This window comes from Rhinopithecus bieti, unplaced genomic scaffold (genome assembly GCF_001698545.2).
Source record: "Rhinopithecus bieti isolate Rb0 unplaced genomic scaffold, ASM169854v2 scaffold_26546, whole genome shotgun sequence".
Classification (NCBI taxonomy): Eukaryota; Metazoa; Chordata; class Mammalia; order Primates; family Cercopithecidae; genus Rhinopithecus; species Rhinopithecus bieti.
Genome location: NW_016812367.1, coordinates 2218250 through 2244128, shown reverse-complemented (window position 1 = coordinate 2244128; position 25879 = coordinate 2218250). Strand labels below are relative to the sequence as shown.

The following is a 25879-nucleotide window of genomic DNA, read 5'->3' as shown; positions in this document are numbered from 1 at the left end:
GACATAGACAACTTGAGGCTCCCACTTGGCTGGGAAATGGGGAAACATTCTCACCTTTCAAGGCCATAAAGCTGGGAAAGTTCTAAGCACAAACTGAGCCCTGACACCAGTTGAGGCTTCCAGAGAAATGAGAATGATAATAAGTGTAAAAAGAGTTAACAACACACCCTTTAAGCCAAGAAAAAAAAATACATCAGGAGGGACAGTCACAATTGAGTAGACTGAGAGGAGGTGTGAGGGGCTGGACCATAGGGCCAGAAGGGAGTGAGGGGTGAGAGGGGTGAGGGTCCCCCTCCCAGCGCCTAGAGATGGGGAGGAGTGGAATAGGCTGTGGGTAGCAGCTGCTGCGAGTCTCCACCCCGACCAAAGCAGCTGCTCCTCCTCTGCCCAGGCCCGGCCCGTGCTCTGTGGCCATGCACCTAGCAGGCACCTAGCGGGACAGTGGCGTCTGCTTCAGGGACATGAGCACCGAGCGCAGGCGGGACACATCTTTGCACTGCTTGCTGCTCTTGGGGTTGAAGTCACATAGCTGGGCCACCTTCTCCCACTCTGTGCCCGGGGTCTCCTCCTTGGATTCCTTCACGAAAGCCTCCTCGGATGCCCTGCAGGTGGAGATAGCACAGGGGGTTTTATAGCAGTCTGCCTTTCCCCAGCCTTTCCCTTGAGCAAGGCTGCTTTGCCCAGCCTACTCTGGGGCACTTTGTCCTCCCCAGCCTTGTGCCCCCCTGACTTCAGAGGAGGGCAGCCTTGGCGCAAGAGGAAGCCTAGCTTGGTCCCGAGGCAGGACCTTGCTATCACCTCTTCCTGGAACACACTTCCCCCAGACTTGCTCCTGGCTTGCTGCTTCTTGCCATTCAGGTCTCAGTGCAGGCCTTACCTGCTCAGAAAGGTCTTCCCAGCCTAAGTACCTTCTGTTCATTACCTCCCCATCAGGAGTTCCCAACCTGGGGTTCCTGACACCTAAAGACCCTTAGAGGACCTAATGCAGGACCTTAGCTATTTTCACTATTTCCAAAAGCTTGGCAGAAGTAGGACATTGACTAACCACCTAACAGAAGCGCCTAGTTCAGCACTGCCCGAATGCTCTGTGTGAGGATTCTCCAGAAAGACTGTGGTCAAATACCTATGGAAAACCCAGCTAGAGGATCTTTACAGCAAGACTTTCAAAGCCTTTAATATGCTGTGTGCATCGTGACCCTCCAAGGTGGGTATGTGATGGAATCTACCACATCCCAAGCATATTTCACTACAGAGCCCCTTGTAGCCCAGAACCACCATTGTCTCTATGGTGTCTCTATGGAGCCACAGCCTGGGGCATGAATGCTCCACTGGAGTCTGCTTTTGGTTGGAATCAAGTTAGGATGAAAACTGGCGGTCCTTCATCAGAAGTTCTAGTTGACGGTTACAGAAGCCACTGACTAAGGGACAGTGGGGAAACAAGTAAATACAGTATAGTGAACAAAATCCAAAGTGGGACTCATTAAGAGAAAGACAATAAGGGATGCTTAGGTGAGGAGAGCTGGGTCTATGTTCTGTATGGCCAGTGAGGGTCCCTCAAAAGTCCCTGGAAGCTCCCTCTCCATCTCAAGCAGGACTGGTTCTGCCGATGCCAGACACGACTGATGGCAGGAGCTCTCCACGGAAGAGCTGACCCCGGATCAGGTGACGTGGCCCCTCTCGAGCAATGCTGGCTGTGTGCTCATTTTGTAGCCTGTAAAATGAGGATCATAGCTCTGCCCTACCAACTATTTCACTGGCCTGAGAATTCAATGAGGTAGCAAGTGGGCCTGGGAAAAAGAGAAGTGCCGCGTGGAGCTGGGTGGCAGGTGGGGATGAGGGAAGCTATCCTAGGAGCTGTCCCTTCAGGGTCCAGAGGCTCTCCTCCATCCTTGCAGCTCAAAGTGTCCATGGTCCAATGGCATCAGCATGACGACACAGTTTGTCAGAAATGCTGACCCTTGGGCCTCCCCACAGTCCTGCTGAATCGGAACCGGGGTTTTCACCAGACCCCCTGGTAATTCACAGGCATGTGAAAGTTTGAGTCTGGGTGCAGTGGCTCACGCCTGTAATCCCTATACTTTGGGAAGCAGAGGCAGGTGGATCACTTGAGGTCGGGGATTCGAGACCAGCCTGGCCAACATGGTGAAACCCCATCGCCACTAAAAATACAAAAAATTAGCTGGGTGTGGTGGCAGCCACCTGTAATCCCAGCTGCTCGGGAGGCTGAGGCAGGAGAATTGCTTGAACCCAGGAGGCGGAGGTTGCAGTGAGCTGAGATCATGCCACTGCACTCCAGCCTGGGTGACAGAGCGAGACTCCATCTTAAAAAAAAAAAAAAAGTTTGAGAAGCCCTGGTCTATATTCTCTCTTCAGGGCTCTCCTGGGTGCTCTCTGGGCCATTTGCTCAGGCTCAACAGAAGCATTGAGCACCCTGTGGTATTTCACAGCACCCATGCCCATCTGACATCCCCATCCCTGGCTGGAAGCCTCCCGTGGCTCCCCACTGCCTTCTGGATCAAGTCTAAGCTCAGCCTTGGCACAACAGGAGCTTTACAACCAGCCCCAAGCCAACCACCTCCCAGCCTCAGCTCCCACCCATCCCCACCATTCTGGCCTGTAGAGCTTCAGCCACTGCAGCCAGCTGGGCCTTTTCTCTCCGGATGCCTTGGCCCCAGCCGCTCCTCCCACCTTCTCTTCCCACCCTCCCTGTCCAGCAAACTCCTTCTCACACTTGAAGGTCAGCTGAAGGTCTTGCATCTCTGAAGCCTGCCCAGGCTCCCGAGGCAGACAGTGGCTTCCAGAGCTCACTGTGTCCTTCCACGAGGCCCTTATCACAACACACTCCAGACCACGAGCACCGTGGGGGGGCGGCCTGTGGGTGTCTTACCAATCTGGCACAAGGCGAGTGCCAATGAGTACTAAATGAGGGAGAGTGGAAGGAAGCAGACGAAGGCTCTGGTGTGCTCTGTGCCCTGTGAGAGGAGGCTTAGCCTCGACACACAACAGGCTATGAGGGCACACCTAGAGTGAAGAACAGAAAGCACTTTCTCTTCAGCTCCAGAATCCCCACCGCCACCCTCCAGGATGCCTCTACCAATCAACTGAGGTTGGCATGAGATAAAACCTGTTTGCCAACCCTGGTCTTGATTACTCATCACACCAAGTAGACCCAAACCTGAAACGTGAGCGGGCCTGTGGTGGTCTGGGCAGGGGCTGATGGCCAAAGTCAGTGCACTGGGGCAGGAGGAAGAGATGGATGTCACAGAGGAGCAGCTCTTGTCCTTCACATGCCTCCAGCATCCCATGCTCAGTGTCTGTTTTGTTCAATAAAAGACCCCTTCAGTCGGGCACAGTGACTCACACCTGTAATCCCAGCACTTTGGGAGGCCGAGGTGGGTGGATCACCTGAGGTCGGGAGTTCGAGACCAGGCTGGCCAACATGGTGAAACCCTGTCTCTATTAAAAATACAAAAATTAGCCGGGCATGGTGGCATGCGCCTGTAATCTGACCTACTCAGGAGGCTGAGGCAGGAAAATCGCTTGAACCCAAGAGGTGGAGGTTGCAGTGAGCCGAGACTGCACTACTGCACTCCAGCCTGGGTGGCAAGAGCAAAATTCCATCCCCCCCCAAAAAAAAAAACAAAACCCTTCACCCCCCACACTCACCAAGAGATATCTCAGAGGGAGGGAGTTTGGGTGGCTTGCCACTTGCCCCTCCCACATGGGAATGAGTGCCAAGCACATTCTTTTCTCTGCCTTTATCCTGCAGGGCTCTGATTTAGCCAAGCAGCCTCCAATTCGCTGGAGGGAGGGAGGTGGTTGGTGCCTGCACCCACCAGGGCATTTGCCTCCTGCTCTGACCATTGCTCCGAGCCCAGCCACACTCATTTATATCCCACAAGCAGGAAACTCAAGAAACTGTGGTGGCCATTCCCTCTCTAGCTCCCCCGACAGAGAAGCAAAAGAGACACGTACACGTAGCCGATGATATCAGCATCTGGCTGCTGGTAGAATGCTTTGTCAGCGATCCTTGAGGGAAAGGTTGAGGGAAGGGGTTAGGTGGGGGAAGACAGATGGCAAGACAGACAGGCAGGCAGAAGGTTAGAGAGAGAGAGAGACAGCATTAGTACCTCCAGTAGGAGAAGTGTTAGGAAGCATAGTTCTGGAAGGCTCAGCAACGATCCACAGACCCAAATAGGAGAATGGGGACCTTCACCCTGGCCCCAGCGCCTTCTCTAAAATCCATCCCTGATCATGTTACTCCTGTTCAGACACCTTCAGTGGCTCCCCACCGCCCATGTCACTGCCCAGCTCATCAGCCAAGGCCCTTACAATGTGAGCCCACAGGTTCCTGCCTTCTCTCCCAACACTCCCTGGCCCCATTGCCCAATACATCACATCTTTTTCTTTCATACCCAGGTCTAGAATGCGCCCCCCACCCCCTGCCCTTTTTTCCCTGATGACCTCCTAGTCATCTTCCAAAGCCCAAGTCCCAAGACACAGAGGTCCCTCCCTGACCTGTTTCCTTGCTTCCATGGCCTTTGTGCAGAGGGCCCTAGTGTATTCGAGCTCAGTCAAACGTGTGTTTTTCTCCTCTGTGCCCTTTGAGGACATAAGACTGGGTCCTCCTTATCTCCATCTCCTCAGTGCCTACCCCAGAGCCTGGCATACAGCAGTTCCCTAGACAGAAGGGTAGCTTTTCCCAGAACAGGCCTTTCCCTTCCTGGAAGACCTTGTACCTTGAAGGGCACAGCCTCAAAGGCAGGAAGCTGGGCAATGTTCAGTCATGTCCCCATAGCCCCCCTCATGTCCCCACAGCCCCTCCATGTTCCCACGCGCCCCTCATGCTCCCCACAGCCACCCTCTCATTCCCCAGCCTTATGCTCCCCACAGCCCCTCTCAATCGCCCCACAGCCCCTCATGTCCCCCACCCTCTCATGTCCCACGGCCCCCCTCATGTCCCCCACCCCTCATATCCCACAGCCCCATATCCCCCCCTCCCATGTCCCCATTTAGGCCCCTCTCATGTCCCCACAGGCCCCTCATGTCCCACAACCCCTCATGGTCGCCCACCCTCTCATGTCCCCCGCCTCGTGTTTCCACCCTCTCAATCCCACAGCCATGTCCCCACCCTCCATGTCCCCACTCAGCCCCCTCATGTCCCCATTAGCCCCTTCATGCTTCCCACAGGGAACCCCTCAGTATCCCCACCCTCTCATGTCCCCACAGTCCCCTCCTGCTACCCAAGCCCCCTCATGTCCCCACCCTCTCATGTCCCACAGCCCCCCTCATGTCCCCACAACCCCCTCATGTCCCCACCCTCTCATATCCCACAGCCCCATGTCCCCACCCTCCCATGTCCCCACAGCCCCCTCATGTCCCCACAGCCCCTTCATGTCCCCACAGCCCTCTCACCGGTTGTTGATCTTGTTCTTCTCTACTTGTTCACTCTGGCGCTGGTTCCACTCCTCCAGGTCTCTCTTGGCCTTCTCCCGCCATTCCTGTTCTGTTACCTTAGACGCAGCATCTAGGACCCCACAGAAGAACGAGCGGCTGCTTTCCAGCTGGGGATGCACAGGCCTGGCCACCCCGGCTGCTCCTCCCCTGGCCCCTGCCAGGCAGCCTCAGGACCACACTGGCCCAGTCCCACATTAAGGTATGCAGGGTTCCATGCACTCTGAGGACTCCCCACACATTCCACCCCACACACAGCCCACCCAGCCAACCCCACCTCAGCCCCGCCCTCACCCAGCTCTTGCAGCCGTTTCCTCTGCTCCTCTCGCCACTTGCGGATGCTTTCAGGCTCCTGGGTCAGCCTGTCAGCCTGGGCAATGGCTGCGTAGCCATCGGCAGGACCGTTGGCCTCCTACAACACAAACACGCAGCAGTCTATCCAGCCAGCACACCTGCCCCACTGTCTCTGCTGCCCCTGCTGGGGACTCGCTCATGTCTGGATAATTTGACCTCAAACCATCTCATACCCACCGTCTCCGGTGACTACACCTATCTTTGCACTTGCTGTTCCCTCTGCCAGCAACACTCCGCCACCTGTGTGACTGCTGGCAAGTTACTCACCCTCTCTGTGCCTGATCATTGCCTCCAGCCCAGTCATAGGTTTTGAGACCCCCCAAGCAGGAGACTCAAGAAAGCGTGTGCCAGCCACTTTCTTTGTCATAAAATGGGCTAAATAACAGTATGCACCCTGATGGGAGGACATAAGGATGAAATGAGTTAAATTATAAAGAACATCGGGCGGGTGGCTCACACCTGTAATCCCAGCACTTTGGGAGGCCGAGGCGGGCGAATCACCTGAGGTTGGGAGTTCAAGACCAGCCTGACCAAAATGGAGAAACCCTGACTCTACTAAAAATACAAAAAATCAGCCGGGCGTGGTGGTGCATGTCTGTAATCCCAGTTACTCCAGAGGCTGAGGCAGGAGAATCGCTTGAACCTGGGAGGCCGAGGTTGCAGTGAGCCAAGATCGCACCACTGCACTCCAGCCTGGGCAACAAGAGCAAAACTCCGTCTCAAAAAATAAATAAATAAAAATAAAATATAAAAATACTGCTTGGCACAGTGAGTCCCTTATGTTACTGTCATTAAAATCTCTCTTGTGGTTGTATCAACTCCTAACACTTAGTCCTAAAAGACCTCACTTTATTTATTTATTTATTTATTTATTTATTTATTTATTTATTTATTTTGAGATGACATGTCCCTGTTTCCCAGGCTAGAGTGCAGTGGCGTGATCTTGGTTCACTGCAACCTCTGCCTTCCAGGTTCAAGTGATTCTCCTGCCTCAGCCTCCTGAGTAGCTGGGATTACAGGCCCCTATCACAATGGCTGGCTAATTTTTTGTAGTTTTAGTAGAGACAGGGTTTCTCCATGTTGGTCAGGCTGATCTCGAACTCCTGACCTCAAGTGATCCGCCGGCCTTGGCCTCCCCAAGTGCTGGGATTACAGGCTTGAGCCACCATGCCCAGCCCAAAAGGACCTTACTTTATAATGTGTTTGTCTGTCTCTGCCATCAGGATGTCATCTCTGTCCTTTTCACTGCTGTGTCCCCAGAGCCCAGCACAGTGCCTGGCCCAGCAGATGCTCAGTAGATGTCTGTTGAGTAGAGAAGAATCCCTGAGATATGCAGCATGATCATAGCTCAGATCACACCATGGGGAAGAAGTTGGACTCTGCAGCCTGGTTGTCTCGGTTCAGATGCCACCTCTCATACTATGAAATGTTTGTAAGGCCTCGGAGAAATTGCTTAACCTTGCCTGACTTTCGTTTTCTCATTTGAAAAATGGGGCTGGACATGGTAGCTCATGCCTATAATCCCAGCACTTTGGGAGGCTGAGGCAGGAGGATTGCTTGAGGCCAGGAGTTTAATACCAACCTGGGCAATACAGCAAGACACTCACTATTTTCAAAAAATTTTTTTCAATTACAGAAAAAAAAGGCCAGGCACGGTGGCTCATGCCTATAATTCCAGCACTTTGGGAGGCCAAAGCAGGTGGATCACTTGAGGCCAGGAGTTTTTGAGACCAGCCTGGCCAACATGGCGAAACACCGTCTCTACTGAAAATACAAAAAATTAGCTAGGCGTGGTGGCTGCTTAGGAGGCTGGAACTTGGGAGAATCACTTGAGCCTGGGAGGCGGAGGTTGCAGTCAGCGGAGATCATGCCACTGCACTCCAGCCCGGTCCAGAATGAGACTCAGTCTCAAAAAAAAAAAAAAAAGCAAGAAAAATGGGAAAAGACCAGGCACGGTGGCTCACACCTGTAATCCTAGTACTTTGGGAGGCCAAGGCGGGTGCATCACATGAGGTCAGGAATTAGAGACCAGCCTGACCAACATGGTGAAACCCCATCTCCACTAAAAACACAAAATTAGCTAGGCATGGTGGCCCACGCCTGTAGTCCCAGCTACTCGGGAGGCTGAGGCACAAGAATCACTTGAATCCGGGGGTGGGGGAGGTTGCAGTGAGCCCAGATCACACCACTGCACTCCAGCCTGGGCAATAAAAGTGAGACTGTCTCAGAAAAAAAAAAAAAAGGAATAATATTAAGAACATCCCTAAGAGCTGTTGTGATTTAATGCTATAATATTTGTGAGACATTTAGAAGAGTGTTTGGTGTAGAGTGCTGGCTCAGTGAATAGTAGCTAGAATTACTACTATTATTATTCCCATTTTACAGGGGAGGAAACTGAGGCCCAGAGACATGGGACAATGTAGTGGCAGAGCCAGGGCTAGAGTCCAGGTCCCTGACTCCCAGGCAGGGGCTCTGCTCACGTCTCCCCACCCCTTGCCAGAGCTGGGGACCCAAAGCGCTGAGGACTGTGAGCTCTGCTCACAAGGGTGTGGCACCCTCTGGTCTGGCAAAGCCTTTCCAATCCAGGTCCAGCCACACCCGCTCTGGCACCCACGCCCTCCGCATTTCTGTCTGCAGGCATTCCACTCCAGCCGCCCCGCCTTTGTCTCCTGGCGCTTCTGGACTGCAATAGTCTCCCCTCCTCCTCCTTCAAGCAGTTATCAAAACTGCCATGACTGCCCATGTTGTTTGACATCTTCTCCCCACAGGAGTGTCTGGCACACCCTCTGTCCTACGGCGCCCACCTATCCTCAGTGCCTGGATGAGCAAAGATCCCTGGAGCCAGCAGGCGCCTGGTTCAGGGAGGAGCTCTGGGAGAGGGAACACAGATGGCACATCAGGGCTTCGGTCTCCAGCTGTCTGGGGAGTGAGGGAAGGGCAGGCCCAGGACAGGGGTGCAGCCTGGCTCCTGGGATCATCAGGGCAGCTGGGCGCCACCCTTACTCCTCTTCCAGCACAGCGCTGCATTTCAATTCAGAGACTCTCTCCCAACATCCCAGTGCGCCCTTCTGGGGCCCTCATCCGGAGAACACAAGTTCACCGCTGCTCCTTGCTGGGAACAACGCTGCTCTGAGGCCAGGCTAGCGAGGACTCCTCCCAGCACCGCTGCCCAAACCTACAGAGCCTTCCATCTGCAGACAACTGCACTGTTACTTTGTGTATATGGGTTTACCCAGGTGCCCTATTTTATTTTCTTCCCAACACTTACCTCTGTCTAAAATGACTTGAGAGGTCAGAGAAGTTGGAAATAAAAATAAAAATACAATGAAGGCAGCCATCTGACCACCACCCAATCCCCACTCCTTGAGCAAACATATACTGAGCCCTTTCTCTGTGCCAGCCCACGTGGGTGTTCAGGAATCCCAAACGCCACTTGACTTTTCATTCCCCAAACTTGCCCCCACCCTCCGTCTGAGAAAAAGGCACCACGATGCCCTTGTGGGGGAGGAGGAAGGGAAGAGAGGGTCATATCTGAGCGTTGTCTTTAGGGTGGCATCCACATGGCATCGAGACCTCAGCCTTTAGGTCTATGAGAAAGGGCAGTGGGGGCTGCCTCCTCCAATCGCCACTCACCCACTCGCCTTGTGTCACACAGCATTTTTACAAAACCTCCTTTGCTTTCTTGGATTTTTGTTCCAGATGTTAAAATGAAAGCCTAGGGACAGTGAACAATTTCCCAAGCGTACTAAGGCCCCAGCCTCATGCTCGTCCTTGATTTCTCCTTCCTTCCCATCCCCCGTGCAAGTCATCAGCAGGGCCTGTCATCACAATCTCTAAAACTCTCCCTCCGGCCCTCACCACCCCTGGCCTGGACCACAGATGGTCTCTGCTTCCTGCAGCCTCATCTCCACAAAATGCCCGAATGGCTTGTTCAGAGCCTAAATCCGATTTATCATGTCACACTTTAAAATATCCAAAGGCAGTCGGGCATGGTGGCTGGCACCTATAATCCTAGTATTTTCGGAGGCTGAGGCAGGCAGACTGCCTAAGCTCAGGAGTTCAAGACCACCCCGGGCAACGTGGTAAAACCCCATCTCTACTAAAATGCAAAAATTAGCCAGATGTGGTGGCAAGTGCCTGTAATCACAGCTACTCAGGAGGCTGAGGCAGGAGAATTGCTTGAACCCGGGAGATGGAGGTTGCAGTGAGCCAAGATCGTGCCACTGCACTCCAGCCTAGGTGACACAGTGAGACTCTCTCAAAAAATAAATAAATAAAACTAAAATAAAAATAATTAAAATAAAATATGTGAAGGGTCCCTATTATGGCTAGAACAAAATTCAAGTGATCTGGTCTCTCCCTGGGCCTCTGATTTCTGTCCTCTATCTGTGCACTCTTGCCACACTGGCCTTCATGCAAGCTCATCTTGTATCCCCTCAGAGGCTTTGTCTGGAACATTCTTCCCCTAGAATCGAGGGTCTGTATCTTCCTAGGGCTTCCTCTGCCTCCTGATTGAGGCCTTGGCTTGTTTACCTGTTCATTATCTGTGTTTTCCCCCTTCCCTCCCCCAGAAAAGTAAGCAAGCTCCAGGAGGACAGAGGCTGCCTGTTTCTATACAGCACCCAGCACCAGGAGGGCCTGGCTGCAGGAGCCTTTCAAGAATTTTTTTTTTTTTGAAATGGAGTCTCGCTCTGTCACCCAGGCTGGAGTGCAGTGGCCTAATCTCAGCTCACTGCAAGTTCCACCTTCTGGGTTTACGCCATTCTCCTGCCTCAGCCTCCTGAGTAGCTGGGACTACAGGCGCCCGCCACCTCGCCTGGCTAGTTTTCTATATTTTTCAGTAGAGACGGGGTTTCACCATGTTAGTCAGGATGGTCTCAATCTCCTGACCTCATGATCCGCCTGTCTCGGCCTCCCAAAGTGCTGGGATTACAGGCTTGAGCCACCGCGTCCGGCCGCCTTTCAAGAATGTTGAATGAATTCAGAGATGTTCAGGCTTGGGGACAGGGATGAGCAAGACATCTTCCAGGAAGTTGGGACAGGGAGTCCCTCGCAAATGAGAACCATGGCTGGGGAAATGTGAACCTTGCTGGAACACAGGTCAGGTAGAGAGTAGGGGAGGGCACCATTCTTATCTGGAGACAGATTACAGTGGGGAGAGATGGGGAAGGGCATTTCAGGCCAAGAGCCAGCACGTGTAGGAATCACGTGGGCCTGGAGCCTTTGGGAAATCAATATATACATGTGGCCAGATGTGGGAGGAGAGGACCGGAGAGGGGCCCTGCGCAGGAGTCTCTTTTCATCTGTATCCTTCAGGGCCCGCCATCTCCATAAAGCCTGACCTTAATTTTTATTTTTTGAGGCGGAGTCTCACTCTGTTGCCCAGGCTGGAGTGCAATGTCAGGATCTCGGCTCACTGTAACCTCAGACTTCTGGGTTCAAGCGATTCTCCTGCCTCTGCCTCTCAAGTAGCTGGGATTATAAGCATCTGCCAGCACACCTGGCTAGGTGTGGTGTATTTTTAGTAGAGACGGGGTTCTCTCTCTACTGTTGGCCAGACTGGTGTCGAACTCCTGACCTCAGGTGTCCCACCCGCCTCGGTCTCCCAAAGTGCCAGGTTTACAGGCATGAGCCACAGCGCCTGGCCAAGCCTGCCCTAAATTAAGACTCCGGAGAACTTGCAATTAAATGGCTTTCTTTAATCTTCGCAACCCTACATGGTTTTTTTTGTTTGTTTTTTGGTGTTTTTTGTTTGTTTTTTTTTTTCTATTTTGAGATGGAGTCTTACTCTGTCACCCAGGCTGGAGTGCAGTGGCGTGATTTCAGCCCACTGCAATCTCCACCTCCCAGATTCAAGCAGTTCTCTGCCTCAGCCTCCCAAGTAGCTGAGGTTACAGGCGCCCACAACCACGCCCAGCTAATTTTTGTATTTTTAGTAGAGACGGGGCTGCACCATCTTGTCCAGGCTGGTCTTGAACTCCTGACTTTGTGATCCAACCGCCTCAGCCTCCCAAAGTTCTGGGATTACAGGCGTGAGCCACAGTGCCCGGCCCTTTTTTTTTTTTTTTTTTGAGACAGAGTCTCACTCTGTCGCCCAGGCTGGAGTGCAGTGGTGTGATCTCTGCTCACTGCAACCTCCGCCTCCCGGACTCAAATGATTCTCTTGCCTCAGTCTCCCGAGTAGCTGGGATTACAGGTGGGCACCACCACGCCCGGCTAATTTTTTATTTTTAGTAGAGACAGGGTTTCATCATGTTGGCCAGGCCGGTCTCAAGCTCCTGGCCTCAAGTGATCCGCCCTCCTCAGCCTCCCGAAGTGCTGGGATTACAGGCGTGAGCCACCGCGCCCAGCCAAGCTTTATTCTTTTTGTTTCACAGGTAGGGAAACTCTATCTCCAAAGAGCCAAGGTCACCCAGCCAGGAAGTGACAGAGCCAGGATTCAAACTGAATTGCTGGGTGTGACTGGTCACATAGTAGCTAATAGGGCCCATGCACCACTTCTGTGATGCATGCTTTGTGTTCCTGCTTGTCTCCTTCTCAAGCCAAGACTAGAGACTGGGTCCCCAGCTCCGGCTGCCCCCAGGCCTCTGGGCCGCCTTCCTCTGGGACACACCCCCACACACCACCCGAAGCTCAACGAGGGGCTGGGCCAGGAATTTGTGAGAAGCGTCCGGGGCTACAGAGCACTTTTCCCACAGCCCTGTGTGGCAGCGGAGCGGAGCCTCTAATTCTCATTTTACAAATGAGAAACCAGGCTCAGAGCAGTTAAGTGACTAGCGCACAGCCAGCCAGCCGGGAAAAAGCAGAAAGTGAAAGTCCAGGTCTTCTGACTCCATCTAAACCTCTGCTGCAGCCCGCAGTCTGGGTGTGGGAACAGCCTTAAGGAAACTTTCAGCCCCCACAGTGTCCTGCCCTAGGCCCAAGGTGCCAAGGCTGGCCAAACTGGGTCCACATCTCCACCCCTTGCAACCAGCTGCAAGGCCCACTGATGCACTCTAGTGGGGGCTATGCAGGGCTCACCCGAAACCTTTGGCCCCCCTGGCTCTCCTGGCACGTCCCTTCGTGCAGCAGGTCCCAGGCTCGGGTGAACCCCGGACTGAATGATCAACCCTCTGCGGCTTTGCACATGCTCTTCCCTTGGCCAAGGCCACCCACATCTCCCTGGGCAGCCTCAGAACCCTGCCAGCGTCCCCTCACAGTTGCGTTCCCTAACTTTAGGGCAGGCCCTGGCGCCTGATCCTGGATTCAAGTTTTACCTCTTACTATCTACACAACTCGAGCGAGCTGTTAACCCTCCGGATTAAAACAATAATGACAACCTACATCACAGGGAGTTGGGAGAACTCAGGGAGATCATGCACGTTAAGCTCTTGGCTGGTGCCTACACAGAGAAGAACTCAATCTGTTAGCTCCTAATACTTCCCCAGAGCCAAGCCCTCCCTTCCTGGGCTCCCATCTGCCTCTTTCCAGGTCCCTGTCTTCTATCAGAAGCCAGTGTGGGACCAGGCACAGTGGCTCACACCTGTAATCCCAGCACTTTGGAAGGCTGAGCAGGAGGACTGCTTGAGCCCAGGAGTTTGACACCAGCCTGGCCAATATAGCGAGACCACATCTCCATAAAAAAATTTAAAAATTAGTCAGGCATGATGGCCCTCCCTGTAGTCCCAGCTACTCAGGAGGCTGAGACAGGAGGATCACTTAAGCCCAAGAGGTCAAGGCTGCAGTCAGCCTTGATCACTCCAGTCTCAATTACAGAGCAAGACCCTGTCTCTCAAAAAAAAAAAAAGCTCTTTTTTTTTTTTTGAGACGGAGTCTCACTATCACCCAGGCTGGAGTGCAGTGGCGCAATCTCTGCTCACTGTAAGCTCTGTCGCCTCCCGGTTGTCGCCCAGGCTGGAGTGCAGTGGCGCGATCTCTGCTCACTGCAAGCTCTGTCGCCTCCCAGGTCCACGCCATTCTCCTGCCTCAGCCTCCCGAGAAGCTGGGACTACAGGTGCCTGCCTGGCTAATTTTTTTGTATTAACCACCACGCCCGGCTAATTTTTTGGTATTTTTAGTAGAGATGGGGTTTCACCGTGTTCGCCAGGATGGTCTTGAATTCCTGACCTCGTGATCTGCCCGCCTTGGCCTCCCAAAGTGCTGGGATTACAGGCGTGAGCCACCGCGCCCGGCCAAGAGAGCTCTTTGGAGACAAACTACCCAGTGGATTTGCCTCCATATCCATTTATTTGCTGCCCTAGCAGGTGTGTAGCCATAAAAGAATGTGCACTGACCAAATGAATAAATGACCAAACATATAAACCAAATGAATAAACAAGTGGCTGGGTACACAGGGGTGTGGAGGGCACGGGAGAGCGCTGGACACTCCCATCAGAGGGGCTGGGCTTTACATCCCCCTTCTGCCGCTCACCGGACTCGTGACCTTTGAGAAGTCCCTTCCCTGGGCAGCTTGGCTCTCAAACCTGTTAAATGAGTGACAACATCCTACTACCGGTGGGAAGTGAGGCTCATGAGATGCTATGGAAACACTCCGCAGCCCATGGAGGGTGTGTGCGTGTGAGGGACAGCATGGCTGCTGTCGCCCGCTGTTCCAGGGTGGCAGGGCCCCACACCTGCTGGCCCTCAGTGCACCGTGACCAGGACAGCACAGTGCCGCTGCCAGCAGGTAAAGCCCCGAGAAGCAGCCGCCACTCATTATTTCCGGGCTGCTCAGAACTGATTTTCTCGCCCCTGCACCACCCCTACCCTTGCCAGTGACAGTGTCAGGGGCCACAACTGGGCTCTCCTTTAATCACCTGAGCTTCTCAGTGGGGAGATCAAGTCACAGCCAGGAGGGGTGGCAACCAGGAGAGCTCACCAGTGGCTAGAGCAATGTTCTGACCCCTCCCAAGCTCTGGAGAGAGAAAGGGGCAGGAATAGCCAGGACCAGAAGGCAGGAGGCGACAGTCAGGGCCAGGCTTGTCTCAGTCTAGCTCCCTAGAATCCCTCTCCTGAGGGACCCCTCTGCTGGGCCCACCCATGAAAGCCTCTGCGGACCCACACCAGCCAAGCGTGTGCTGCGACTCCAGGGACGGCCAAGAGGATGAGCCACATCCTTCTTTGGGATTGATCAGCTAAATCTAAGCTAAGCTGAGCTGCTGATTCCTCTAAGTAGCTCAAAGGAGGATGATGGGAGTATTAAGGGAAAGGAGAGAGGATCTGTGCAGAGGTGGGGAGGCGGAGTCCTGCAGGCCCCTTCTGTCCCTGACACTGGCTGTGCCAAATGGAGCTGGAATAGGTGTGGGCAGGCTTGTCCTTAGGCTGTGTTGGCAATCGGGTTTGCAGCTGGACCCGCTCGTGGTGCACGGACTGCAGAAAAGAGTAACAAAAGAAGCACAAAAGCTCGGTCCAGGATCCTTGAAAGTGTTGGGTGTGCACAGGCCAAGGTTTCTCCTCCCCAGGCAGGTGCAGGCCAGATCTGCTATGCTCAATCTTAAAGAGCTGGGGCTTTCCACCTGTGACCCAGCTGCTGTGGCCAGCCAGTTCCAGCAACAGAGCGGTAAGGCAAAGCACACCGGGTCAGAGGTCAGGAGATGTAGGCAAGCTGGGGCTTTGCCACCGTGCTTCTGAGTGACTCAGTTCGTCTGTGACCCTGCCCTGCCTATAAGGATTCTAGGATGGCACTGATGTGATATGATTTACAAATAAACACACCTGCTGTGATTCTTAGTAACAGTGAAAATAAGGGTTCTCACTGAGATTGGAAAAGAGGCCCAGGGTTCCTCAGATTCACCCAGGGCTCACCCAGGGATGCGGGGTTGGGAGGGAGAAGGCACGGGGCCAAATCAGTCAAATGGGGTGCACTCCAGAACTGGCTGACTTCCTAGGTGACTTTGCATTCACCACTTCACCGCGCTGAGCATCACGATGCTCGTCTTTAGGAAAGGTGAACGATCCTGCTGAGAGTGTTCTAGGTACTTTTTTTTTTTTTTGAGACAAAGTCTCGCTCTGTCGTCCAGGCTGGAATGCAGTGTGTGATCTCAGCTCACTGCAACCTCTGCCTCCGGGTTCAAGCAGTTCTCCTGCCTCAGCCTCCTGAGTAGCTGGGATTACAGGCACCCACCATCCTGCCTAGCCAATTTTTGTATTTTTAGTAGAGATAGGGTTTCTCCATGTTGGCCAGGCTGGTCTCGAACTCCTGACCTCAAGTGATTTACCCACCTCAGCCTCCCAGTGCTGGGATTACAGGCGTGAGTCATTGTGCCCAGCCATGTTCTACATACTTCTGTGGTTCCAAGCATATCTCCAGCTCTGGGTCCACTTTAGGACAGAGAACTGTGGGGTCAAGCAAAGTCCTTCTGAATGTGCCCAGAGCCTGGGCAGCCTAAGTCTCAGTGATCTACCAAGCTGCACAGAAGCAAATCCTCATTCTTTGACTCCCTCAGGCCCAACCAGACATGAAGCTGCTGAAGTCCTAGAGATCGACTTTTCCAGCTTGCTGATAGTTGAGTAATTTTCCAGAAACAGGACTTGGCCAGTTTCCCTGCATAAGGTACCAGCCCATTCCTCTTACATAAGAAAATAAGGATTGTTTATTCCCCCAGAGAATTTAAGAAGCCAGCTCCTCCAGGGCAGGGCTCAGAAGATCCCACAGCCAAAGTCCCCAGGATCAAGGGTCTTTGGCCCAGTCTGAGTGGGAATGAAGGCTCTGAGGGGAGGTTTAGCCCCACCAGGCATCTGGTTGGGGGGCTGAGGTGAGGACGATTGCACGCCTCTGTGGTCTGAGCTCCCTCAAAGTACTAAAATGGATTTGTGTGTATTCAAGGGGAAGAGAGTCAGGCGGGTGCAGACAGAAGCAGTCTTAACTAGAAATACACTTACTAGGGTTTTCCCTTTTTTTTTTTTTTTTTAAGACCGTCATGCCGGGCATGGTGGCTCACGCCTGTAATCACAGCACTTAGGGAGACCAAGGCGGGAGGATCAGGAAGTCAGGAGATCAAGACCATCTGGCTAACACAGTGAAACCCTGTGCCTACTAAAAATACAAAAAACTAGCCGGGCATAGTGGTGGATGCCTGTAGCCCCAGCTAATTGGGAGGCTGAGGCAGGAGAATGGCGTGAACCCAGGAGGTGGAGCTTGCAGTGAGCAGAGATCGCGCCACTGCACTCCAGCTTGGGCGACAGAGCGAGGCTCCATCTCAAAAAAAAGAAAAGGAAATGCCGTCTCTACTAAAAATACAAAAAATTAGCTAGGCATGGTGGTGGACTTCTGTAATCCCAGCTACTCAGGAGGCTGAGGCAGGAGAATCACTTGATCACTTGAACCCAGGAGGCGGAGGTTGCAGGGAGCCGAGATAGTGCCATTGCACTTCAGCCTGGCCAATAAGAGCAAAACTCCATCTCGAGAAAAGAAAAGAAAAAAAAAAAAAAGACTCACCCAGGCTACGTGTAGTAGTGTAATCCTAGTCACTGCAGCCTTGACCTCCCCAGCTCAAGCAATCCTCCCACCTCAGACTACTGAGTAGCCGGGACTATAGGCACACACTATTGCCCCAGCTAATTTTTCATTTTTTGTAGAAACGGGTCTTACTATGTTGCCCAGTTTGGTCTCAAACTCCTGGACTCCTGCGATCCTCCCACTTCGGCCTCCCAAAATCTGGGATTACAGGCATAAGCCACTGTGCCCGACTGGGTTTTCCTTTTTTGTGCTATAAAAACACTTAAAGAATTTTTAAACAACCCAGTGAAAGTGAATGCCCTTTTCTTATCCCCATCCCACCCCGCCCTCGGGGCTAACCACTGTTAACAGCTGGTACACATCCTTTCAGATATGCAGTGCAAACTTTTTTTTTTTTTTTGAGACAGAGTTTTGCTCTTGTTGCCCAGGCTGGAGTGCAGTGGCGCGATCTCAGCTCACCGCAACCTCCGCCTCCAGGGTTCAAGCAATTCTCCTGCCTCAGCCTCCCAAGTAGCTGGGATTACAGGCATGCGCTACCATGCCCAGCTAATTTTGTATTTTTAGTAGAGATGGGGTTTCACCGTGTTAGCCAAGATGGTCTCAATCTTCCAACCTCATGATCCACCTGCCTTGGCCTCCCAAAGTGCTAGGGTTACAGGTGTGAGCCACCACACCTGGCCCAAACATATATTAAAAAAAAAAAAAAACACAGGACCATACTGTGTATATTATTCTGCAAGCTGCTTTTTCCACTTAATATATTGTGGACATCTTTTCGTGTCAATACAGGAAGCTCTGATTGCCCTTTTATTTTTTATTTATTTATTTATTTTGAGACGGAGTTTCACTCTTAATCTCCCAGGCTGGAGAGCAATGGCATGATCTCGGCTCACTGCAACCTCCGCCTTGTGGGTTCATGCAATTCTCCTGCCTCAGCCTCCCAAGTAGTTAGAATTACAGGCACCTGCCACTATGACGGGCTAATTTTCTGTATTTTTAGTAAAGATGGGGTTTCACTATGTTGGCCAGGCTGGTCTTGAACTCTGACCTCAAGTGATCCACCCACCTCAGTCTCCCAAAGTGCTGGGATTACAGGCGTGAGCCACTGCACCCAACCCTGATTGTCCTTTTTAACAACAGCATGGTTTTCTAATCTATCTATTCAGTCCCCTGATGCTGGACACTTAGGTTGTCTCCAATTTGTCTGCCATTATAAATAATCCTGCAGAGAATCTGGGTGGCCTTGTCTAATTATTTCCTTTGGGAAAATTCTGGAAGTGGAATATCTGGACCAAAGGGCCTGCCCTGTGTGTGGAGATGGCCTGGGTTCTGCCTCCCGTCAGTGGCACATGGTCAGGGAAGGCCTTGCGCTGCCTTCATCTCATGCCACCGTGGGCTACTTGACCTCTCCCTCCCAAAATCGGACATCACCATGGGCAACTTGAGGTTACTCCCCATCAATCTCAATCACTGGTGGTCCTTATTCTTCTTCCCTGCCCTCTACATGACAAGAAAACATGCCAAAAACCTTTCTCTTTGTTCCCACCCCAACGCATCAGATATAATGAACAGGAGAACTTGGAGCCGTAAGCCTACAACAATGAGGCTTTAAGTTACTGAGATCAGGGCTGTTGGTCCTCACCAGTGCTGAGACAGAGCCTTGCTTACCCGAAACACATCTCCATTGACTGTGGTCCCCATGTCCTCAGAACCAGCTGGAAAGAGAACGAGGAGATAGCATTACTCACTGTTTAGCTTATAGCAAGCAGGAAATGGTCCTACATTAGCCCCTCAACCCAAACTCTGTGTACACCCATGTATATATTGACCCACATGCAAGCAGACATAACAGATATATATATAACTTAGGCTCAATCCCATCCCTGACTGTTTACAAAGCCTCTCACAGCCATTAGTCCATTTTATTTTCACCACAGCCCTGCAATGAAATTGTTGTCAACCCATTTTACAGATACTCAAGCTGAGGCTCAGACAGGCCATGCGATTGCTCAAAATCACCCAGCCAGGAATAGCTCCTTACCTACCCGAAATCACTGACCCCTGGCCATGGCTGGGAATGGCCAGATTACCTGTGGAGCCTGTGCCTGGTGAGTAGGCTGAGCTGCTGTAAGCTCAGGGTGGGGGCTATACTGGATAAGGAAAAGGGGGGCCGACGTGTCTCTGCCTGTCCCTGAGGTGCCTTAAGCAACTGCTCCTCCTGGGTGAGCCGGAGTTGCAGTTCCCACCAGACAGCACCTGGCACATTTTTTCTCTTTGTGCCCCTCCCAGAAGGAACGAAGTTTGCCCTCAGTAGTGACTCCTCCCTGTCCCTTTCCTTGACATCTGATTAGTCACCAATTCCTGGGGCTTCAGCTACAACAGTGACATTCACAGCTGCCCTCCACTCTCTCCCGCAGCTCAGCCCCAGGCCCGGCCCTCAGCATCTTGCACCTGCACAACTGCTTTGCCTGCTAAATAGGGGCAAACAGCTGGGAAGACACAACTGTGTCTCCTTCTCTTCTCCTGTGTCTTTCCCAGAGACCTGCACGCACTTGTGCCTTTGCAGGTGCTCAATCATTATCTGTTGAATAAACAAGTAAATAAATGCATGAAAGAAAGACAACGAATGCACGGCTTTTGCCCGTTCACAGGCCCCCTTGACTCCAGCCTCTCCCATCCCTCTTTCAAACCAACTGCCAGGGCTGACAGTCTGTAAAACATGCACTTACCTGTGCCTCTCCTCTGACTCAAAATGTCATGAAAACAAACTCCAAAGTAATCCACTTCCCATGGACCACAGTGGCCTGTAGCGCCTGCTCCTGCCTTGGGGACTTTGCAGGTGCTGTTCCCTCTGCCTGGAAGGCTGCTCCCTTACCCCCTTCAGCTTCTGCTGAAATGTTGTCTAATTAAAGGCCTCCCTGACCACACTCCCATCCACCCCTCGGGCACCCCTTCCTATTCCTCCAGCAGTATTAAGCGCACTTACTACAGCCTGCTGTTTATTTGTCTATGTGTTTATTATCTGTCTTCCCCCATCGAACAGACCCTCCATGAGGGTGTGGACTTGGTTTCATCCATGATGGGGCCCACCACCTGCAACAGTCCCTGGCACATGACAGAGACTCAATAAATATTTGCCAGATGAATACATCTAACCTGGAACATGAGGATCTCTACAATCTGGCCCTGCCCATTCCTGGCTCACTTCCCACCAGCCCATCCCACAAACCCTAAATTCTGGTTTCCTCCTTCCCCAAACACACCACCCTCATCCCCATGCTTTCATCCTGCTTCCCTCTCTAAAGAACGCTTTTTTGGATCCATTTATTCTCCAAGGTCCAGCTCATAAGTCACCTCCTCTGGGAAGCCCTCTTCTGCTTCCTCTACTTCCCTGGGCAATTATGGTAGGTCTCACTTTTGGGGTATCCCAGGATATCATACAGTATCTCCCATCCTCTTGTGCAATTACTTATGATCCCCAGGGCCTGTGTGTACCCCTTTACCCGGCTCTGTGTCCTACTTAGCTCCTCAGGGCTCCAGCACGGAAGGGGTGAGCAGTGACTGTTGGCTAAATGCAAGTTGAATTGTTCTTTTGAGGCCTGCTGTTATCTGCAAGGCTCTCAGAAACTGCCGTGCCTCCTAGCAAAAAGCCATGGAGGCCACATGAGGTTATTAGGCAGATGGTCAAACAGCCCCTCACCAGCCAGAGAGGGCTGTGAGCAGCGACAGTGTGTTTGGCCTGGGGACTGAAGGGAAGGACACTTAATCCCACGGAAATAATCCCCGGGTGACATAAATCATAATTGACTTTACTTTCAGAGTCAAACAGTGATTGATTCCAACCAACTCTGCCAGCTGTCACCCCCATTCCTTCAGATAAGGCTTCTCCCGTGTGGGTGTCCTGGCCCCTACATCACCGTGGGACCAATAGGGTTTCAGTGGCAGCATCTTCCGCAAAGGGGCTTCTCCTGCAGGGCTGTCTCCTTTAGCAGGGCTTCACGTTACCGGGGTCTGTCTATTTCCTGTGGTGCCAGTCAGTACACTTGGCCTTCTCAAGAAATTGCACCACTCCACTCCGCCCTGACCAACCCCAGTCTCAGACCCCACATCTGCACGCAGCTACCCGGAGTCTACCCTGACCTTCAGAAAGTCTCTCTGCCCCAGCCTCAGCCTCCAGAGTGTTCCTCTGGAGATGCCGTTTCGGCCTCCTTGGGAGTCCACACACACCCACACAGCGTTCCAAGTACCTGTTCCCACAGGGCTCTCCACCCGCCCACTGCACATCTATCACCGGGAGTCCACACTCACAGGCCGGCAGAACAGGACTGAGGCAGAGACACGTCCCGGGGATAAACCCCTGGCTGTTTGCTTCCCTCAGCTGTCTGACCCATTTTGGAACAAGGGCAGAGAGGGTCCAGAACATTCCTGTGAGCTTACTGAGGCCCAGCGGGGGAAATGGGCTTGCCCAGAACTGACAGGCAAGTCAGAGCCAGGCCTGGTGCTCAGAAAACTGGGTGTGAAAATGGAAACCTACCCAAGGCTGATGAATGGAAACAGTGTCCATCACCCTGATCACCCAGGGCCACAGGCCCCGCCAGAGAGGAGGGCTCCCTGCAGCTCCAGCACAGGTCTACACCAGATCCCTCTTTCCCCAGGGGCACCTGAGCCCAGTGTCGGCACAGAGACTGTTAATCCGAGCACCCCAACATCCAAGAGAAGGTGCCTCAGAGGTAATGACTGGCGGCTGCTGCCAGAGCCAGTTTTTGCCCAACTCCCAGCAGGCCAGGGCGCTTTTTCTCTGCCCCATCCAGGCTCCTGGCACACATCCCTGGTCAGGGGAAGATTACCTGTTCAGCACTGCGCAGGCTGAGAAGGTCAGATCAATTCTAGTCCATCAGGCCACCCACTGAGCCACCATCCCTTAACACCTCCCTGTTCCCCGACCCGACTAAGGGCAGCTGAGGCTTTGCAGAGTCAGCAGGTATGTGCCTGGGAGACCCTCAGAAGGCTGTGTCCCAGCCAGCTCCCTGGAAGAGCGTGTCTGTTTCTCTCCCTGTCACCTTGGGTCTGAGGCCAATCTGTGCCCCAGCTCTGCCAAGGACAGAACTTCCCATCCAGGCTCTAAGCCCCTGGAGCCCCACCGTCCTGGGAGAGGCCACAAACTGCTCAGCTGCCAGAGGCGTCTGGCTGCCCTCGGCCTGAATCCCATCTTCTCTCTCCTGAGGTTCTGGCAATGGCTCCCCTCAGCAGGACCTCCCCACAAGGCCTCCCTCCTCTTCCCTGCACCCCTCCCCCAACAGGCCCCAGTGAGCCAGACTGAAGAAAAGGGTGGTCTCACAGAGGTGTGGACCAATGAATACTGGTGCATTAACTGGGGCAGGCATTTCTCAGGAATTCCCTGGGACAGGGCAGGCTCTGTACTGAGGTGCTGGAAGCTGCCACTTCAGAAGCCCTCCATTGCTGTCCCAGACAGGTGGCAAAAGACCCAGTGCTTCTCACCCCATATCCTATCTCCTCCCAAGGAGGTGACTGCTACACATATTTTTTTTAAAGACAGGGTCTAACTGTTGCCCAGGCTGGAGTGCAGTAGCATGATCACAGCACACTGCAACCTACCCACACCTCACGGGCTCAAGCGATGCTCCTGTCTCAGCCTTCCCGAGTAGCTGGAACTACAACTACAGCTACATGTCACCACGCTTGGCTAATTTTCGTATGTTTTGTAGAGATGGGGTTTCACCATGCTGCCCAGGCTCCACAGCATTTGAAAGAGAATGGAGACCAGAGTTGGGAGGTGTGGGATCAAGCCCTAGATCGGTCACTCCTGGCTGTGTGACTCTGGGCAAGATACTCAGATTATCTGGGCCACCAGTTTCTTGCATGTTACAAAAGCCTGGTTACATTTCTCATATCAAGGAGATACAGAGATGCTTCAAACTCCTCAGCCACAGGAACTGTCTTATTCATTTCTGTATCCCTAGTGTCCTGGCACACAGTAGGTGCTCAGCAAATGTGGAATGAATACAAACATGACTGTGAAGAGCCTTGTAAACATCATTAACCAAAATATATCTATATGTATACATGTCAGCACTATCACAACAGGCCCATAAACCTCTCCAAAATGACATTAACAGGAAGTAAAACCTGTTTTGGATGCACCCATGAAGGTGATATCTACTTTTTGTTTGTTTGTTTCTTGAGACGGTGTCTCGCTCTATCACCCAGGCTGGAGTGCAGTGGCGCGATCTCAGCTCACTGCAAGCTCCGCCTTCCGGGTTCACGCCATTCTCCTGCCTCAGCCTCCCAAGTAGCTGGGACTACAAGCACCCACCACCACACCCAGCTAATTTTTTGTATTTTCAGTAGAGATGGGGTTTCACTGTGTTAGGCAGGATGGTCTCGATCTCCTGACCTTGTGACCCACCCGCCTTGGACTCCCAAACTGCTGGGATTTCAGGAGAGCCACCGCACTCGGCTGATATCTACTTTTTTTACTAAATATTTCACAAAATCATTCTTGCTAGCCAGAACCAGGGCAGGAACATCATTGATAAAGATGATCTCTCAGGGACAAGGCATGAACTCTGAAGTCTGAAGACAATCACGGAAAACCATGATAGCTCCGGACCACCTTTGGAAAACCATTAAGTCGACAACTACAAAACCCTGAAGGGCCCTACCGCATCTGACTGATGGCTCTTTGCGGCCCACATTCCGGTGTCTAACTCAGAGCCAGACACTTGGAAGGCAGTGTGGTCAGGTGGAGAGGGCTTCCAGTCTGACAGAAACAGGTTTAAATTCACGGCCAGGTGTGGTGGCTTACACCTGTAATCCCAACACTTTAGGAGGAAGATGTGGGAGGATCGCTTGAGCCCAGGAGTTCGAGACCAGCCTGGACAACACAGCGAGACCTCATCTCAAAAAAAGGAAGAGAAAAAATATATAAAAAATAAAAAGAATCAGGTTTAAATTCTTGATCTGCCACTTATTAGTTATTTCAATAGCATACCCCTTTGAGTCTCAGTTTTACCATCTCTGAAATGGGTTCAGTAACATGTATGAAGTGATTAAATGTAACCAAGGCGCTTAGCCCAGCGACTGCCGAATGGCAGGTGGTCACCGGGGAAGGTTAGTGACTTCCTGGAGCACCCAGGGTCCTCTTTTTTTCCCAGCTGCAGGAGAGAGCTAAGCCTGAGGGGCCAGGAGGGCTGTGTTCTGCCCACACCTGCACACTTAGCTGGGAGCCTGGGACAGCCAGGATATTAGGAGGCTCAGGAGGGACTCTCAAAACTGAGCTGGGGTTGGATTCCAGAGCCGGGCAGCGAGGAAGCTGGCCTGGGGATGAAATGTCATGACAGAATTCCTGTCCCGGGAGTCACCGGATCCACAGCCCCAGGGGAGGCCTCATCCCCAGCTCGGAAGTGCTCCATGGAGAGCTCCAGGAAGATTCTTCCCCACGTCCCCCAGCTCCTGCCCCGGCTGGCCTAGAGCAGGCTCTCTACCCTGTGCCGCTGGGCCCCGGCCGGGGTCCCCCGGGTGCGCGCCCTGAGCCCCGCTCCAGGCCCCGCGCTGACTCACCCCCACTCGTGGGGCCCAGCTGCGCGGGGGCCGCATGGCTGCTGGCAGATGCCCCGAAGCCCTCGTCGTTCTCTATGCCTGCAATCTCGCTCTCCTGCTGGGCTAGGAAGGCGGCCGCCGGGTCCTCCTCCGCCGCCTCCGGGGCCCCGCTCTCCGACGACGAGAAGAAGCCAAAGTCATCAGCCATTTTCCCCGCGCCTCCGCCGGAGCCTCCGCTGCGCTCGGCTCTGCCCGCGCCTGCCCCGCGCTGCGTCCGGCGGCCGCGACGCTGTCACCCGAGCCGCGGGGAGCCGGCTTCGGCGGGGGAGCCTGGCCCGCGGACGACTTGCCTCTCCGCCCAGCCGGGCCCGGCTGGCTGGCACTGCGGTGCGGACGCCGCGGCGAGGAGCGGGAGGCCGGAGAATGCGGTGACGTCAGCGCGGGGGCGGGGCCGCAGCCGCAGGGCCGGGAGGTCGCCGAGCAGCGGCCGCAGGAGGGCGCCTCAGGACTGGGCGCAGCGCTGGGCCCGGCACCCGCGCGGCGCTTCCCTCTCTCCGCAGCGGCGCCCAGCTGTTCGCGTCCAGGACACCGGGGCGAGGCACAGCTCCCGCCCGGTCTGGAAGCGAAGCGCAAGGCACAAAGTGGCCGCACTGTGCACTGGGCCGCGACAGGAAGCCAGCTCTGGCCTCGGGAGCGCAGACCTGGCTCCTGATTCATTCTGCAAAAGTTTCTTCTCCTAAGCTGGGGTGTCATGCACCTCATTCTATGAGCCTCCGCCTCTGTAAGAGGAGGAAAATTGAGGCTGGAAAAGGCTGCCCCGCACCTTTTCATGCAAGTCCAGGTCCTTTCCCACTAGGCCGTGTTGTTTTGTGCATTTTTTGTGTGTATCTCCCTTGAGGAGGCTTCAGTTCATACGACCAGAGTTTGAATGGCCCGGCTGGACCCCTTAAATGTCCTTTAGGTATGAACCAGCCTGAGAAAGGCAGACCTGGTTTATCCAGACAGCCTGCCACTCTCCGCCGCTGCCCGCTGCCCTCTGCCCTCGTGAACAGGCTCTGAATACCTCCTCCCTGC

At 53.4% G+C, this 25879-nt stretch overlaps 1 protein-coding gene across 2 annotated transcripts; it reads right to left on the bottom strand.

The window, feature by feature from the left end:
• Positions 1–114: 114 nt before the first annotated feature.
• Positions 115–25262, bottom strand: CLTB (clathrin light chain B). 2 transcript variants are annotated; one of them, XM_017896145.1, is made up of 6 exons: positions 24827–25262; positions 18914–18960; positions 5749–5866; positions 5416–5527; positions 3976–4029; positions 115–602 (listed from the first exon to the last, which is right to left on the bottom strand). In XM_017896145.1, the coding sequence occupies exons 1-6, from the start codon at positions 25011–25013 to the stop codon at positions 431–433; spliced, it is 690 nt and encodes a 229-aa protein (XP_017751634.1). In that variant the 5' UTR covers positions 25014–25262; the 3' UTR covers positions 115–430. The 2 variants fall into 2 exon arrangements, with proteins under 2 accessions (XP_017751634.1, XP_017751635.1); XM_017896146.1 differs by lacking the exon at positions 3976–4029.
• Between the last annotated feature and the right edge of the window lie 617 nt (positions 25263–25879).